Raw genomic sequence first — 18,900 nt, forward strand, 5'->3', positions numbered from 1 at the left:
TCTTACCAGAAGGGCCATTTGGAAATCCTAGAGACGTTTATTATAGCTTTCACTGACAAACTTAAGCGATCCAGCCGGCTTCACATCCTTATTGATTAAAGTTGAAACTATGACGAACACGTGTTGTGTTTGGGGTTGCGCTGTCAGATATACAGCAAACGGTGTAGGATTGTATTGATTTCCTTAAAAAAAGTAAATATATCCAGCGAAACCTGTGGCTGAGGAAGTTAAAGCAAGTGAAGGTCATCAAAAGTAGTTAGTGCTACAGAGAAGTATTCTCGAAACGGTCCATCTACACAATTATAGCAGAGCATTATTATCTTCAGCTGGGGAAATTCGAGACTAATATTAGTAAACTTATGGTTTCATTGTAGATAGAACTCATTGCCAGTCACTGCCTGAAGTAAAAGTTTTATTCAAGGAAGAGACAGAACTTCTAGTGTCATTCATGTATGTATATCCAAAAAAATCCAGTTCATGACCCCTTAAAATCCATATGAATTTATAACGCTATTAAAGTAGTTACAGTAACTGTTAGAAATTTGGTGGAAAGTATGGTTACCATGGTACATTTGTTAACAGAAGCAAGTAAACAGGCATCATGTGGGTGGAAAATAACCCTCGGGTGTCCTTTCACTCATGTGTTGACAGCGAAACATTGTGGTTTGGCTTTTAACAGTGCCGCTTTTAGGGCGTATTTCAGAAAGCCCACAGAGAGCAGATGATGCCGAAGCGGAAATTCCCAGCTGCAAACACAAGCAAATCACTTCCTTATTTTCTATCTCAATCTAGCAACCCTTCCAGACACAAAATCAAACTTTTAAATTATAAATCACACAATAATAGTGCTTGGCCAAATGAACTGTTCCCAGTATATTGTTATTAGTTTGTAAAGCTCATTGAGATTGAACATACGGTTGTTGTTTATTATTGTGACACACACTGAGCATTACTTCCTACTCTGTGAGGTCCTGCATGTCAATGAAGGGGTTTAAATTTGAACTTCCCCTCCAGTGAATAACATTACACTACCACACTGCCTTCAGGCTGTACGTTACATCGTTTGGATTTAGGAGTATAAGACGACAGGAGGATTAGGACTACAGCTATTAATCAGCTGGATTCAGGTTTTAAAGGGTCATGGAAGGAAGTGCACAGTCTTCACTGTCAGAAGAAGACTCTTCAAGCAAAGAGCGCTCTTTACCTGAGGAGGAGAATGAACTTCAGTCTGAGTGGGTATTATTTTACTGTCTTTCAGCATCTAGACTCGCTGCTTAAATGAGCTTCATCAGGAGTGTTGTATGGTGTTTGTGTGTGTGTGTGTGTGTGTACAGGTCTCTGAATTTCGATAAAGAGGAATCTGTTAGTCATGTAAGGAAACTGTAAATAGAACAGAGGTGGACAGTAACTGATAATGAACTATGTCCATAAACTATGTACATTTACTTGAGTACTGTACTTAAGCACAATTTTTGAGTATCTGTACTTTATTTAAGTATTATTTTTTCTGGAAACATATGACTTTAACTTCACTACATTTGAAAGACAAACATCGTACTTTTTACTCCACTACATTTCTATCAAGGTCCTCGAAGTCAAAAGTCGTTTCTATAGCAGCTTTGAAAGTTAGTGGATGATTTTTTTCTTCTTTAAAAGGTGTTTGGGGTTTTTGAACACTGAATTATAATTTACAGCAAAATGGAAGAAACGGATGTCAAAATGCTAATTTTGGCAAGTATTCACATAAACAAAGTTGATTATGGCTTAAGTGACTGTAAACAGAGAATATTAAATGTGTATCAGTGTATTGGATCCGTGCATTCAGCCTTAAAGTGACAGTAGCTTTGTAGAGAGCTTTTAACTTTTATGCAAGTATTTAAATTAGTTTAAGTTAGTCGTATGCTAGTATGTCAGATGGCACATCACTGCCTGGCTTAAACCATGATGGCATAATGTGTATTTATACAACAATAATAAAATAATACATTGACAAAAAAAGAAATTTACTTTTGATATTTAAGTAGTTTTGAAAACAAATACTTTTGTACTTTTACTTAAAGGGGTACTTCAGCGCTGGAAAGATGAATCTCTATTTAAACTGGGTCATCAATGAAGTAGAAATGTGAAATTATTGTTGAATTTGCTGCCTTCTAGACTGAGAAAAGACAGAAAATGTATTTTTGTCTCATGGGGATGAAAGACTACAATTCCCAGAATGCTTCGCTGCCCTGTGAGGCCACTCCCAAAGCCACCTACTGGATTACAGTGACTATGTTCAGAAAGTACAATTAAATACTGAACCTGTTCAATATAACGATCGAGTTGCCGCGTGAGTCTCACAGCACTAACTCAGATTAGGGAGTCAGATTACATTTAACGTCATAAATGAGCTAATGAGCTCTCGTGATGACAGCTGAGGTAATCACGACCACATTCGCGGCATACATTCAAAACGCATTTTCAGTTCATGCCTTTGGAAGCTTAACTTTCATAGAAATTAATGTGAGAATTTAAAACACTTACATTGCTCACCATAGCTCCATTTAAATTAATGCCTGGGAAGTGTGATCTCCCATCCCCCATGCGTGGGTTGAAAACGTGGAAATGGCTCCCTCTGCTGGCTGTAGTCTTTAGCCTGTGGGCAAACATTCCAAAGATGACGCAAATATCGTCAATTTGCGTCACGAGAGGAATTTTTCCAGAAATAAAATGTATAAATCTCTTGTCTCAGGGGGATATGAGGGGGGAAAGCACAATCATTTGAATATACTCCAGGGTTTCTACTGATACAAAGCCATATGCTAATCGCTGAAGTAACCCTTTAAGTAAAAATCTGTTTTTACAACGTTCACTTGTAACGGAGTAATATTTGACCACTTGTTCACACTGCAGTAAGAGTTCGATATTAGGCATGATAACACACGGTACTCGCGGTGAATCAACAACACCAGATTTAAACAATAAGACTAACTGTGTTGAGCTGGAGAACAATGATTCGTTTTCTGCCAATGAATGTCTCCAAACAGTTGCTCATCTGTCTAAGAAAACACATACTTTATTTAAGCACCTTTGGTTTTTCCATGGTTTCTATATAACAAAACCAGAAATCAAGGGTAACACAGGTATGATGTCATTGATAGGTGACGCACACACGGTCCTGGTTAAACTTGCTTATTTCTCTGGATTTAAACATTCTTGTAAATATTTGGGATAATGTAACACAAGTCAACAAAATATATAGCATTGTTTTAGTGGTTTTTGGATATTTGAATCTAATCCTTGCATTGTGCCTCTAATTTTAAGAGTTTAAGACTGGTTGTTTGTGCAATAGTACGGTATGTGACCCTTATAATGTTATAAAGACTGACATGTTTAGGTGAGACATACAATTGATTACCATATTCATGGTATTTATATGATACTCAAAATCACTCATTTTTTGTTAGTGTACATAACCTCCTGCGATTTGACAATTTCTCCGTTGACACCATAACTTCTCTACGCTATGATTACACATATATGATGACATCTTAGTAACAGTTTCACCAATGATATAATACAGCATCACACTGGTGGACATTTGACTTAGCTTTAGCACAACTGTTCACTTTCATTTTGATATATTTGTTTGAGAAAATAAAAACCCAGTCTTACACAAAGGGAGAATAGAAACAGAAACCCACCCCAGCACAAATTCCCCAGAGCTTTTATATAGTCGTTTTGTTTTTATGGGCGTCATTGTGTCTGTGTAACTTTTATTAGTTAATACTCTGTCACAGTTTAGCATGAGTCATTCATCATGAGACTGTAATGAAATATGGGAACATTTGCATAACACCCATGACTTTGTTTGTACTGGATCAGATTCTCCATCTGTCCATTACTGTATTAGTATTTAGCAATAACAGCACATGTTGATCCCTACAGCTGTTGGGAAAATATATAATATAAGGGATAATAATAACACATTATTATATTATTAGGAATAATAATAAATAGTAAATAATGGGCCAATTATAATAAATACACAAATTATTATAACAAATAATGGGCCAAGCACAGAAGGCACAATAAGTCATGCAATCATGGCTGGCCATCAGACAAATCACAACAATAAGCAATTAAAGACATATTAAGATGATTTTAGGTAAAAGGGCTGAAACATCATATAGTCACTGGTAAAATGATTTAATAGTTTATCACTTTTGACCAATAGGTGTCGCTGTGACTAAATTGAATTGTTGTGGTCAGATTGAGCTGACAATGACACATGCAAAGTTTGGTATCAATATGCCAAAGCATTGCAGAGATACAGCCTCAAGAGTCATTTTGGCGTAATGTCTCAATATTTTTTGCTGTGTACAAAAACGGGTTCGTCTATCGACATGAAATCCATCATTTTTTTCTGGCACGGTCTAGAGGAGATACGATTCGATTTTGGTGAAAATCAGACAAACGCTGTAGGAGTTTAAAAAGTGGTGGACATTATGGCAAAATTGGTCTCTATGTATTATATTAGGTTAATTCAATCGAAAGTTTTTTGCATTTATTAAAATTCTTTTATAACTTTTGACCACAAGGTGGCGCTGCCCTGAAACGTTTTGAGTACCGTGTGCCAATGCATTTGTAAAATTCAGCATTTTAAGAAAAAAAATCTAAATGGCCGACGCTCAAAAATGGCAGAGATGAGAAAAAAGTTTTAGATTTTTGATCAAAACATTTTGAAGTTATAAGCCAAAAAACATTAAAAAAAATGCATATCTCCTGACCACTAGGTGGCACTGCACCAAAACTGTGCAGGTAGTCTAAGGTCACGGTTGTCATAACACACACCAAGGCTGGTCAAAATATGCTTAAGCGTTGCGGAGATAGCCTCACATTCCTTTTGGCGGGCACTTCATCAGATTCATTCACGCCTTATTCGAGAACGTTATGATGAATCAACTTGAATTCCAAAAATATCAAAATACCACAAGAACAATTCAGAAGCATAAGGAGTCGTATGATCTCGCTGTACTTTGATGTCATACGGCGATCGGTCTGCACAGCACTGAGGCATCTCAAACAAGCCTTCCATCCCCAATGGCGAACGTTGCGTTACTATTGATGCTCATGGCTTTACGATCCTACACTCTTAGAAAAAAATGTTCAATATAGAACTGAGGCGAGAGACCGATGTATCGCGCAGCTGGCGCTCATTATCACTCGCCACCGCCCCGCACTCACGGTCCCTCGCCGCTTGCCACATGCCACATTGGAGTTGAGTAAAGAACCCAATGGTTCTATAGAGAACCCCAATGAACCCTTTTTTTCTAAGAGAGTACATCGGCATCAAACATAGCGAATCCAAAGCATTCGTGCTGCTCGCCGTAATGTGCTTAGACGGAGATAACAATCGAGCTGCTGTTAGCTCGATTAGCTTCTAATTAAAAAATGGCAGTCAAGTTTGTGTTTGTCTTGTTGGTCACACTCTGTCCCCAACCGCTGACAAAAGTGGTTCTCACTTCTAGACCAGCAATGTTTTGGTGTCACTTAAAAATCACTTTTCCTGGCTCGGAGCAGTGCTTTGGGTGAGGAAAGACATTCAAACCGATTTGAAACTAGGCTCTGGCTCGAACCAGCACTGGTGGAAAGGGGTGATAGTCTTGTGCACAGAAATCAGAGGAATTTTGTTTCTAGTCCAAAAGTTATTAGCATAAACATAAGTGCAATTTTGGACAGTTGGCGCTAGAGTGATTGAGTTAGAGACTCCAAATTTGATATGGTGGCAGGTTGGACTGTCCTCTGTCTGTGTGCCAAATTTCATAATTTACCTGCAAGCGGTTCTATGAGCTGCCATAGACTCGATAGCGGAAGAAGGAGGAGAAAAGGAAGAATAAGAATGTCAATGCATACATTAGGTGCCTACGCACCTTTGGTGCTTGGCCCCTAATTACTGCCCTTGTCATGTAAATTCATTATTTGTACTATTCTCAAGAATTGCTAAATTTGACAAGCATTTAATGTACAAATATCCCCATGGGGAAATCAACTTCATAAAGAGTCTCAATAAGGTTTTATTTAAACAAGAGCTATAGTTCAAAAGTAAAAAATAAAAAATAAGACTAGGGTCAAACCTAGGCAAAATATTGTAAACATGCCAAAAGGTGTCTTTGAAAGGTAAGGCAAGGCAAGTTTATTTATGTAGCACATTTCATACACAATGGCAATTCAAAGTGGTAGAGTTATAATAACCGCTGGTTGGTCCCCACAATGTAGGTGATCTCGGCTTTACAGTGTAAATGGATTCATAAACATACTAAATTATATATTTTTTGAAAATGTAAAAATGCAGCATATTTCCTGTGATGGGTAGGTTTAGGGGCATGGGCAGTGTGTGTGTGTGTGTGTGTGTGTGTGATGGGAAGGTTTAGGGGCAGTGTAGGGGGATAGAAAATCCATTACGCATATGTAAAAGTCCCCACAATTCACAAAAACCTGACGTACGCGTGTGTGTTTGTGTGTGTGTAGGCAGGTGAAGGACGCGGCACAGGGAGAGCCCCTTCTCTCTGGGGAGGAGCAGTTAACCCTCATCACAGAAAGCATGTCCATCACCTCCTCTGATGAAGAAAAGCTTCAGCTCCTCAACAAAAACACTGAACTCAGGAGACTCAACAAAGAGGTAGAACAAAACACCATGACCCTAGAACTCAATGTTCTTCATCAACTAGTATATAGTGTTCCTGAAGTATCATTTTCTGAAATTCACCATAAATAGGAAAGAAATTGAGATAACAAATTTTTATGTCAATAAGTAAGGTGTATTTAATTTGTGCGGACACAATGTGGTCCCACTTTATATTAGGTCACTACTATATGTGCTTTCATATATCAAAAGTATATGAAGCTCGTTTCCACCACTGAATAAAAAATATAAAAAGGTAATTGCCACTTTTTTAAAAGTCACAGTTGTCAGAAAAAATGTTAGAATTGTGAGAAAAAAGCTTAATTGTACATGCATTGTATCAAATGATTGATTTAAATGTTAGCGACACTTAATGGGAGCCGTAATTTTAACTCTATACAAGTGTTTTGAGTGTGTGTGAGTCAGATTTGGCTGTGTTTGTGGGGATCAAATGTCATTACACTGATAGTAAAGACAATGACCCCTATATGAACAATGAATTAGTAAATGGGCTATAAATGCACAGGTTTACATAAAGTCCCACAGTGATATAAAAGTAAATGTGTGTGTGTGTGTGTGTGTGTCAGCTGATGAAACTGAACGAGGAGTGGGATCATATCTACCACAGCACGAGTATGGGCCTCCAGCAGCGAGTGACGGCTCTCGAGGAGGAAAGCATGGCCCTCAAACAGCTCAACAGCAGAATGCTGCTCAAAGTAGAACATGAACAGGTACGTGGGCAGACACACACACACACACACACACACACACACACACACACTCAGAGATACTTATGGCAAAGGTGTATTGAAGGTATGTAATTTTAGCATCAATGTTGTCACTACTCAGAATAGCAAATATCGTTAGTTTACCTATTAACACTCCTGTTTGCCGAAACCCCTGCCCCAAACTCACACCCCTTACTGGATAAGTTCTTCATACCAAATTTTTTTTTTTTTTTTTTTGGACAAGTGCATTTGGACAAGTGCAAAAAAAATTGATTAGAATAAAATTCTGTTCATGGATAAATCATTTATAATACATACTGAAATATTTTGATTTCATTGTGGCTTTAAAGAACCCCTATTATGGATTTTTGAAAAGTACCTTTCATGTGTAACAGTTTTAAGAGAATGAAAACATTTGTTAATGCTTGTTAACATTTGTTAATTAGCTTGTTAATGCTGATAGTGAGGAATTACAGTTGAAGCATCTCATAATGAACCTCAAACTGAGTATCGTATCCCTGAGAAACGTCCTGCTCAAGTCGTCCTTGTGATGGAGGTTCGGGTTGAGTAACTAGTTCTTCAATGTTTCATCATCGGACTCGCGCTCGGATTGATATGGTAAAATCAACGCCATCATTACTGTCTTTACAGTGTGTACGATCACTGAGCTTTAGGAAGCCTCTGGAGCTGAAGTTCAGTTATGGTAATGGCTAATTGTTTCTGAAATATGCGCTGTAAGCAGTAGACCAATCACAACAGACTGGGTTATCTGACCAATCAGAGCAGAGTAACTCACGGAAAGGAGGGATTTAGAGAGATAAATATTCATCCATTGAATCGTTTAAGAATCATTGAAATCAGTGTATATTATGAAAAAAACACTTTTTCGACCTTTGATGCATGTAAACCTGTTGTTGGTCCTAACTTAGGAAACTTAAAAAATAGCATAATAGGGGCCCTTTAAAAATGACTTCCAACGGAATAATCTGAAGTAATCAAAATACATTTTTAATAGATTTTTTTTTTTTTAAGGTTTACATAGTGATACCAGCATAGTAGCATTTTTTTGGACACGTGCCATAGAAATACCAAGTTTTAAGCAATAAACTCACAATGAGCTGCAACACTGAATCAGTCTGATTGTCAGAAAATATGAACACACCAAAGACACGTTAATATCTGATGTGTTTTATTAGACAGGTGAGCGTTTGGAGACATTCATCGACAGAAAACGAAGGATTGTTCTCCAGCTCAACACAGTTAGTCTTATTGTTTAAATCTGGTGTTGTTGACTCACCGTGAGTACCGTGTGTTATCAGGCCTAATATCGATCTCTTACTGCAGTGTGAACAAAAGTCTCATAGCAGCCGTCGAGCGAACGCACAGAGTACCATTATAACATAACTTTAACACACTCAAATGTGTGTAATATGATAAAACAGCACTGCGTTCCCACACACACACACACACACACACACACACACACACACACACACACACACACACACACACGAGCGAGAGAAGCGGAAGAGCTCGTCTGTGTTCAGAATAAAAGCTCCTCCGATCTCGATCCGTGTGTCACACTCGTCTCTCATTATCAATCTCTCCAGCGCATCGGTCAGCTCCACCTGCTTCATACTAAAGTAATGCTCATAAATCTATAATACATAACATCTATAATACATTTGCTCATCCATGAACATGATTTCTGCCCGAGTCCCGTTAGAATCTTTTCCATCGGCTATAGAGGTGAAGACAACAACTCCCATGATTCAATGAAATCAATGTGTCATCAAGCAATGTCTTTGTTTTGAATAAGCGACCTCTGGTGGAGAAAATTACATATTTTGTGCATCTGTCTAAAAAACACACTGTAACAGTAAAATGCAATAAGAGCAACAAACTAAATAGTGACATATTTTAAACAGGATCAAACCAAATCATCAAAGATAAACAGATATTACAAATAACAAAAAAGCAACTATGTGAAATTGAGTATGATGACTTTTTCACCATGTGTTCTTGGATCAGCATCCTATCTGGTCCGTCTTCTATTAGCCAATCAGATTTCAGAGTTAGGGTTTAGAATTGATGTTGAGTCTGGAACACATCTTCTGTGCAAATCCATAACCTGCTGTTAGATGCACAAACCCGTTTGAGTGATTGGAAAAGCAATATGTGTGACGAGTCATCTCTCACCCGATTTATTAAATCTGGAAAGCTTTGTATTTGAAGAAAGCCAAAGGATGGCTTCAGGTCATAATATGTTGCTTGGAGTAATTCGTTAATTTGGCCGCTCTGCATGGTCAGAATATGAAGCGCTTGTAGGTTCACTCTGATCACTTACGACGCTCCCATTCTCCAGCACACTAAGGCCCTATAACACACTGCTAAAGACATTCAAGAGTAGATTTATGATCAGCCGGATGAAGTCAAGCTCCCCATGGGCTACCACTGAACAGATGTAATCTGAAGAGGGTTGTTTGGTAGCACTGGTGGTTAGCCAAGTGTTTGTAATTGTAAGCCATACTGGGAAGACCTGTCAATTATAAGTAACTTAATGCTGACTGACTGATCGATCAATAGATCGACTGACTGACGGACTGAACAATCAATCGATTGACTGACTGAATGACTGATCGATCGACTGACCGTTCGATTGATTGACAAACTGAATGATCGATCGATTGACTGACCGATCGATTGACTGACCGATCGATTGACTGACTAACCGATTGACTGACTGACTGACTGACCGATCGATTGACTGACTGACCGACCGACCGATTGACTGACTGACCGACCGACCGATCGATTGACTGACTGACCGACCGATTGACTGACCGATCGATCGATTGACTGACCGATCGATCGACTGACTGGTTGACTGATGGTACCATTATAACATAACTTTAACACACTCAAATGTGTGTAATATGATAAAACAGCACTGCGTTCCCACACACACACACACACACACACACACACGAGCGAGAGAAGCGGAATCGATCGATTGATTGACTGACTGACTGACCGATTGACTGACCGATCAATTGATTGACTGACTGACCAATTGACTGACTGACCGATCGATTGATTGACTGACCGAGCGATTGACTGACTGGCTCTGACTGACTGACTGACCGATCGATTGACTGACTGATCGAGCGACTGACTGACTGGCTCTGACTGACTGACTGACCGATCGATTGACTGACTGATCGAGCGACTGACTGACTGGCTCTGACTGACTGACTGACCGACCGACCGACCGATCGATTGACTGACTCTGACTGACTCTGACTGACTGATCGAGCGATTGACTGACTGGCTCTGACTGACTGACTGACCGACCGACCGACCGACCGATCGACTGACTGACTGACTGACTCTGACTGACTGACTGACCGACCGATCGATTGATTGACTGACAGACCGATCGATTGACTGACTGGCTCTGACTGACTGACTGACTGACCGACCGATTGACTGACTGGCTCTGACTGACTGACTGACTGACAGACCGATCGATTGACTGACTGATCGATCGATTGATTGACTGACCTAGTGACTGACTGACTGGTCAATTGATTGACTGACTGACTGATCGATCGATCAATCGATCGATTGATTGACTGACTCTGAATGACCGACCGATCGATTGATTGACTGATCGATTGATCGATTGACTGCCTGATCGATATGTTGGTTGATTGACTGACTGATCGATTGATCGACTGACTGACTGACTGACTGGTCAATCGATCGATTGACTGACTTAGTGACTGACTGATTAGTCGATTGACTGACTGACTGACTGACTGACTGGTCAATTGATTGGCTGACTGGCTGGTCGATCGATCGGTTGACTGACTTAGTGACTGACTGATTGATTGGTCAATTGATTGACTGACTAGTTGATTGATCGTACATTTTCAGGGAATGCTATGGTGTGACTGATGTTTTGCTGCCACTCAGAAGAAGAGACATGAGCAGACACTGAAACTTTTGTGTGTGTGTATGTGTGTATGTGTATAGAATAAGAGGGAATATTATGAACAAACACTGATGCAGGAGCTGAAGAAAAACCAGCATCTCCAGGAGTATATCAGACTGCTGGAGAGCCGACTGCACCAAACAGATCTTCATCAGTGGACTAGAGGGACACAGGTCAGCTTAAAAAATCAGTCAGGCCAGCAATTTACAGTAGACTACGTGTTTATCGTTTAATATTTGTATTTTTTTTTTTCTCTGTTGAAAGACCCCAGATATAAGTGGCACCTCAGACTCTCAGCTATTCCAGCGGTCCTCTAAACCAACCCTGGACACACGGTCTATATCAGGCACAAAGTCAAGTCTCAGACTGGCGGCTATGGGAATGGAGATCAGGTCTGACCCGACGAGAGAGGTTCAGGATCTTAAAGAACAGCTGGAGGCGCTGCAGTGTCAGGTGAGTTAACACAATCATAACATTCAAAAACCTGAAAACCATTCTTAAACAATCATGTATGAAGACATCATGGCCATATTCAAGGATGACAACGTCAAGATACATCAGGCTCAAACTGAGAAAGAATGGTTGGGGGTGAGCATCATTTCCACACATAAATCGACACCTCTGAGTCCAGACCTTAAATCCACTGTAAGTCTTAGGAATGGGCTGGAGGAGACTTTACAGAGTGCCGGACTCTTATTTTGCCAATAAAATAAAAATGTCATTGTCATCCTGGAATATGGCCATGATGTATCTTCCTACATGGTTGTTAAGAAATGAAAAGCTACACACTCCATCAATTAGGATTAGAAGAACTTTGCCAAACTGATGGCAAACATATAACATGCTAGAAACATAATAATCACTGCAATAATGATCCAGTCATGGACTCTTAAGCATTTTAGGCTTTATGGCTTATATAGTATGAAGCAGGAAAATATAAAGTTCACACTAAAGGAGGGGGAAAAACCACCTGTTATATTCAGATGCTCAAGCTGAGTAAAAATGTTATTTTTTGCAGCTACTGATATTTATATGGTCAAAACGAAGGATGAAATTCTGATTCATAACACAGACCACTTACATGAAATGCATATACCTGTAACTATATCACCAATAAATATATCAGTGATGATTGAGATTGAGAGATGCACAAATACACTTTCTTCAAAAGCCTTATAGATCATATTTTACAGGGGTGGTAAGTAATCAAGTAAAAATACTTTGATACTTTACTTAAGTATTTTTTTCGGGGATCTGTACTTTACTTGAGTATATTTTATTTGCATCTACTTTTACTCTTACTCCACTACAATATTAAAGGCAAAGTTTACTTTTTACTCCAATACATTTCCCAATGCCCGCTCCAAGTATTAAGTATTTATTACACTTGATTTCCAAACCGGTCTGGTCGGTCATGGATAATCCAGTCGGGTATAGACTTGGAAAAGCTGACAAGTCAGGTTTGCCACACTAACGTTAGCTCAGTGTTTCCCCAACTTTTTTATTTTGCGGCACACAATTTACTATGAAAACATCAGTAACATTTTACAATACAGGTGCACTATTATAATTCATGCCTAACTAATGCACAGATAATCATGAGTTAATGTATTACTAATGAAGAACTAAACCATTTATTAATGATTACTGCATCAGCAACCAATGAACATTCTCTATGATTAATAGATTAAGTAATATATGAATTGCTATTGACATCATTAATTCCCTAATAACATATTACATTAAGTAATAATGTAAATTCATGTATTCAAAGCCATGCATTCCGACTCTCAGTTGTCTGTTTAATTAATCATTAAACAATTGGCAAAATTATAGTATGACTTTACTTGTTAAGGCACATGACTATTAACTAATTGTTATGTAATATGTCATTGTGGTTATGGCTTTTGAATTAATGTTGAATTAGTTAATAGTATCTTGCTCCTCATCTGTTTTATGGAGCTAATGTTATGGAACATGTCTATTTTAAGTTTAACCCCTATACTGCGTTAAGGTGCTTCATTGTCTCCTATTAATAGCAAATCTAACAAATTCTTAATTGCAGTATCTAATCTTATCATTTGGCATATCAGTCCCAAAAGATTTTATCTGCTTATTGATATTTACAGTTAATTTGAATATTTACTTTTTACTTTCGGTACTCGAGTACGTTTTAAATCTGATACTTTTGTACTTTTACTCAAGTGATGTTTGAATGGAGGACTTTCTACTTTTACTGGATTATTTTTTTATTTAGGTATTACTTTCACTCGAGTATCACTTTGAGTACTTTTACCACCTCTGATATTTTAATACGTACATTTTAACATGATGTTTAACAACTGTTGAATATTTAAATAGCTTTGGTTTAATTTTATTATTATTTTATTTTTTATTAGCATCAAAGTAAACAATTTGTGAAAATTCATAATAATAATAAACTCTATTATTGGGGTGAAATATTACCGGGACAGTTGAATGGTTTACCGTTCTATAAAAATGTCTGTTTCATAGATTTTTTTTACAAAAGCGTAGTTTACATGTTTAACAGGTGGAGATGGAAGTATAAGAGGTTTCATACATTACATTAAAGCTTGACTAGGCACTGTCAAATCTCAATAATAAGCTTTGCATCCATCCACAGACTAAAATCTATGAGGCTGATTATAAAACGGAGCAGAAGGACCATGAGCGCATGCTGCAGGAGAATAAGAGACTGCGGCGCCGAGAGGGAGAGATGCGTCAGCAGATGGCGCTGTTGCAGGAGCAGGTGAGCACATTTAATCAGACCCTACAGCTCAATCTGCTACTGACCTTCACCACTGGGTGGCAGATGTGACCAGCTAATCACTATTTCATATGAAACACAGTGATCGTCCTCTGTTTGTAGGCTGGATTCTCCAGAAGTGTGAACACTGTGCCACTGACAGATTTTGTTTTAGCAGTCTGACATGTCATTTACTGAATCAAACTACAGTTGCACTTCACAATAAGGTTTACTTTATTAACTACTTTAGTTAACATTAACTAAACATTAAGCATTTATTACTCTTAGTTCATGTTAATTTCAACATTTACAAATGGAGTACAATGGGGCTAAAGGCACACCTTAAGAAAAATGTGCTGTTCACTATTCCCATAGTGTATGACTGCAGAAAGAAAATATACACCGATCAGGAATAACATTATGACCACCTTTCTAATACTTAGGTTTCCCTTTTGCTGCCAAAACAGCTCTGACTTATTGCGGCATATACTCTAAAAGACCTCTGAAGGTGTGCTGTTATCTGGCACCAAGATGTTAGCAGCAGATCCTTTGAGTAATGTAAGTTGCTAGGTGAGGCCTCTATAGATCGGATTTGTTTGTTCAGCACATCCCACAGATGCTCGATTGGATTGAGATCTGGGACATTTGGAGGCCAAGCGAACAACTCAAACTCGCTGTTGTGCTCCTCAAACCATTCCTGAACCGTTTTGCTTTGTGTCAGGAGCATTATCCTGCTGGAAGAGCCACAGCCACCAGAATACCGTTTTAATCAAAGGCTGAACATGGTCTCAGCAATGCTTAGGTAGGTGGAGTGTGTCAAAGTAACATCCACATGAATGGCAGGACCCGAGGTTTCTCAGCAGAACATCGCCCAAAGCATCACACTGCCTCTGCCGGCTCGCCTTCCTCCCATAGTGCATCCTGGGGCCATGTGTTCCCCAGGCACACACTCCCGGCCATACACGTGATGTAAAAGAAAACATGATTCATCAGACCAGGACACATTCTTCCATTGCTCCGTGGTCCAGTTCTGATGCTCATGTGCCACTGTTGGTTCTTTCGGCGGGGACAGGGGTCAGCATGGGCACCCTGACTGGTCTGCGGCTAAGCCGCCGCATACGTGACAAACGGAGATGTACTGTGTATTCTGAAACCTTTCTTTAAGGAACCAACTTGAGCTCCAGTAGCTCGTCTGTTTGCTCGGACCACACGGGCCAGCCTTCACTACACACGTGCATCAATGAGCCTTGGCCGCCCATGACCCTGTGGCCGGTTCTCCACTGTTATAGATACTGACCAGCAAATGTATTTTTGCCATTTTGAGGTTTGGAGGAAAATAAAAATCGAAGGCACCTTTTCCCCGGTGCGGGGGAAGCCGCGCTATACCCTACATTGTTAAAATAAAAAAAGTTGTCTCTTAATATTATTTAAGGAACCTGAGTTCAACTAACATTGAACACTTGTATTTTAACTAACATCATTAAAGATGAATAAAGACTGCAGCAAAAAAAAAAAAAAAACTTTATCATGATGTTGTCACCTGTAGATCACGTTCATGAAATTTCCGTCAAAGATTTCCGTTTTGAAGTAACTTTAACATAAACAAAGATTTTTACCGCAAAAGGAAATGAGGTTTGGTAGTTTCCAGTGAAACTGTCATGATGTTGAGTGTCATGATACATGATCTTAACCTTACAGGTTAAAAATAGACTGCATTGTGCTCCACAGGAATGCTGATAATTATCTTGTCAGGTTTAAATGGATTGATGTGAACAATAATATTAGTATATTCCTACACTTTTATTATTATTATACCATAATCAACCATTTCATTTACATGTGAACTGCAATACTGTGTCAGTGTAATGCACATTTACCATGCATGAAAAGCGCAATTAAACCTATGTTTAATGTGTTTTAAATCTTAGCTAAAGGTGTACGAGGATGATTTTCACAAGGAACGCTCAGACAAACAGATTCTCCAGAGACTGCTGATGAAAAAATCTCCAGCCGAGAAAGATCCGGTTCTGGTGCATCGCTGCAACAACGAGCAGGACCGGCCCAGGACAGACAGGAGGAAGCACAGAGAAGAGCAGCGGGGAGGATACGTGTGTCCCAAACACTGTGAACATCACGGCCAGCTGGACTTCCCCTGAACGCTGACACACGGGGATTCAGCATATTAAACAAAGGGAAACAAGCTATTTTAATCGCTGTATTTATTCTTTTTCTAATTTTATTATCCTTTTAAATTCTTGAAAGGCTTGTGTTTGTACAGTGACTGTGTTGAAACTGCACTTTTGTAGTTTTAATATGAAACAATCTGAACCACTTCAATGACTGAAAGCATGAAACTCAAACAATCCATGTCAGTTAATATTTTAATAGCCTATCTGTTTTGTCCAGTCAATATGTCGGCAAATAGACCTTTTTTAATACATTACTAACAGGAAACAACTTCAGAAGGTTTTGCAATTTGACTGTAAGGAAAGCCGAGGCCACTGGAATTTCCTCTATTAGCTGGATTTTTCCAGGATATTTGCTCAGCTGTATCGGTCGACTCGATTTAACTAGCATTGTCCCCAAACAGTTCAATTGACATTAGAATGTAAATCACAAATACAATTGCTTATAACAATAGCATTACAAAATTGAAAGTATTAAATAGTAAATAAATGATGAAACAAACAGGATATGAATGATGATTAATTTAAAAGTTGTCACTCATCCTGTTATGTCCATCTTTACACTTGTTATATATAGGTCAGGTTTGTTTTTAAAAGTATAACCATTATAACGGTCCCTATAATAACTCTGAAATGTTATTGTTAAACTGATTGGTCAAACTGAATGTTGAACTGTTTCAATAAAATATACATTAAAAGTTAATAATTTCATTAATTACAATACAGGTTTATATATATATATATATATTATATATATATATATATATTTATTTTTCTTTTTTTTCCTTTATGTGTGTGCATAATTATTATTTAAGTTTGATATTCTGATCATATTTTTGCCAAGCACATTTTACCAATTCCAAACCACATAAATCTTAACTATTCTCTTAAATATAAAATACACATTCACATTTTAGCACACCAGGCTGACTAGGAATATTAAATTGTCCAGCAATGACGTCTTGTTCCACAGGAGTGTAACTATGAGGAAACAAAGGCCAAATTCCCTTAAATCATCTGTCACAATGAGTAAAATCACAGAATATTGTTCTGATGTTCAGCAAATATTGTTGAGCTTCACACAAAAGAAAGTGTCTGTAGGAAAATAGCTAAAGCATTGAAAAGCATTTCCACCTTCAGGGCAATGATTAAGAAGTTCTACAAAGATGTTACGCATCTGCCTGGAAGAGGACGTGTGTGTATGTGGAGAGTTTGAGTGGCCAAAGTCTCTCCAAAGATCACAGCTGGAGAATCACAGAGATGGGTTAGAAAGCCTAAAAAAAAAATAGTTCTTGCTCATTCATGAACAAACTCCAGCATATTCTGCAGTTGCCAGACACGACTGGACCTTCAAAAGGGACCTGGTTCTGTGGTCAGATGAAATCGAGAGAGAGCGAGAGAAAAAAAAAAGAGATTTTTGGCAGCAAACACACCAGATGTGTTTAGTGCCAACAGGGATAAAAAGTATCCCATGTCCACGGTTAAAAATACTGCTGGATCTTTAATGTTGTGGCCTATTTTCTTTCGCTCCTTGTTCAGACACATGGTATTGTGGATTCTAGCAAATACCAATACCAATCTCGCTGTGGTTGGATCTTCCATCAGGACAATGATCCAAAACAAACACAAATTTGTCCCTGAGCACAAAATTAAGCTTCTGCCATAGCCGTCCCACTCCTGACCTGAACCAAAAGATGAGTGGCTGAGCTGAAAAGAAGATCTGGGAATCTGGAGAGTGGACAAAGACTCTCCAATGATCACAGATGGAGAATCGCAGAGATTAGTTGTGTAAAAATGTGTCCCTGAGCACAAAAAGAAGCTTCTGCCACGGCCGTCCCACTTCTGACCTGAACCTTATAGAAGATGAGTGGCCAACCACCACCAACATGGATCTGAATCTGAAGGATCTGGAGAGATTCTGTATGAGGGAATGGTCTCTGATCTCCAAACTCATCAGGCATTATAGGAGAAGACTCTTCTATCTAATAAAAGGGTGCCAATAACTGTGGCCAGCGTGTTTTGGAGAAAGCATTTATTTCTTAATATGATTTCCCCCGCACTTTACATTCTTTTACTTTTTTTGTGATTTTAAAAAAAGAAGATCAAAAGGATAAATCAGGCTGATTAACTTTTACAGCCATCTTTGATCATATTTACCAGGGGTGCCAATAATCCTGACCGCGACTGTATATGCACTCTATATTTGCTCTTTGTTGGATGAATGTTTAATGAAACATTTATGGACAAGGAATAATAATTATAGCTAGAAGGGTTATTCTATCGTTTCCTCTTCAAAAATGTCTGGACTAAGCTGCACGTCATTTTAAGAGAAAAGTAAAAGACAAAGACATCTTTTGAATAGAATATTTTAGAAATATTAACATTTTTATTTCAATACATTTTTATTAAAATAACTATTTAAATTAGTTTGAAAAAATGATGTCACTTGACCTCAGTGCTGTCACCCACATCACGTTCAGCTGACAGTTTTCCATTGTGCTTTTGTGAGTAATGTCTAATTATGGAAACACACAAAAGATAATCTTACTCACTAAAGG

At 38.4% G+C, this 18,900-nt stretch overlaps 1 protein-coding gene and 1 long non-coding RNA gene across 2 annotated transcripts in view; one reads left to right on the top strand and one right to left on the bottom strand.

The window, feature by feature from the left end:
• LOC137092592 (uncharacterized) overlaps positions 1 to 18,900 on the bottom strand; it is an 85,009-nt gene that overhangs the window by 48,736 nt on the left and 17,373 nt on the right. The gene's annotated exons all lie outside the window — the stretch shown is intronic.
• Positions 987 to 17,013, top strand: si:ch211-153b23.7 (TNFAIP3-interacting protein 1). The gene is made up of 7 exons (XM_067456887.1): positions 987 to 1,232; positions 6,511 to 6,661; positions 7,252 to 7,395; positions 11,431 to 11,562; positions 11,654 to 11,842; positions 14,034 to 14,159; positions 16,085 to 17,013. Exons 1-7 carry the CDS (start codon positions 1,141 to 1,143, stop codon positions 16,310 to 16,312), a joined length of 1,062 nt encoding a protein of 353 aa, XP_067312988.1. The 5' UTR covers positions 987 to 1,140; the 3' UTR covers positions 16,313 to 17,013.

The sequence above is a fragment of the Pseudorasbora parva genome, chromosome 11, assembly GCF_024679245.1.
Source record: "Pseudorasbora parva isolate DD20220531a chromosome 11, ASM2467924v1, whole genome shotgun sequence".
NCBI classification, from domain to species: domain Eukaryota; kingdom Metazoa; phylum Chordata; class Actinopteri; order Cypriniformes; family Gobionidae; genus Pseudorasbora; species Pseudorasbora parva.

What these genes read in the sequence shown, in the direction of transcription:
- si:ch211-153b23.7 (XM_067456887.1), top strand. Translation starts at nt 1,141, where the DNA reads ATGGAAGGAAGTGCACAGTCTTCACTGTCAGAAGAAGACTCTTCAAGC. An exon ending in GAGAATGAACTTCAGTCTGA is followed by an intron (nt 1,233 to 6,510) that starts GTGGGTATTATT and finishes GTGTGTGTGTAG; the next exon opens with GCAGGTGAAGGACGCGGCAC. An exon ending in TCAGGAGACTCAACAAAGAG is followed by an intron (nt 6,662 to 7,251) that starts GTAGAACAAAAC and finishes TGTGTGTGTCAG; the next exon opens with CTGATGAAACTGAACGAGGA.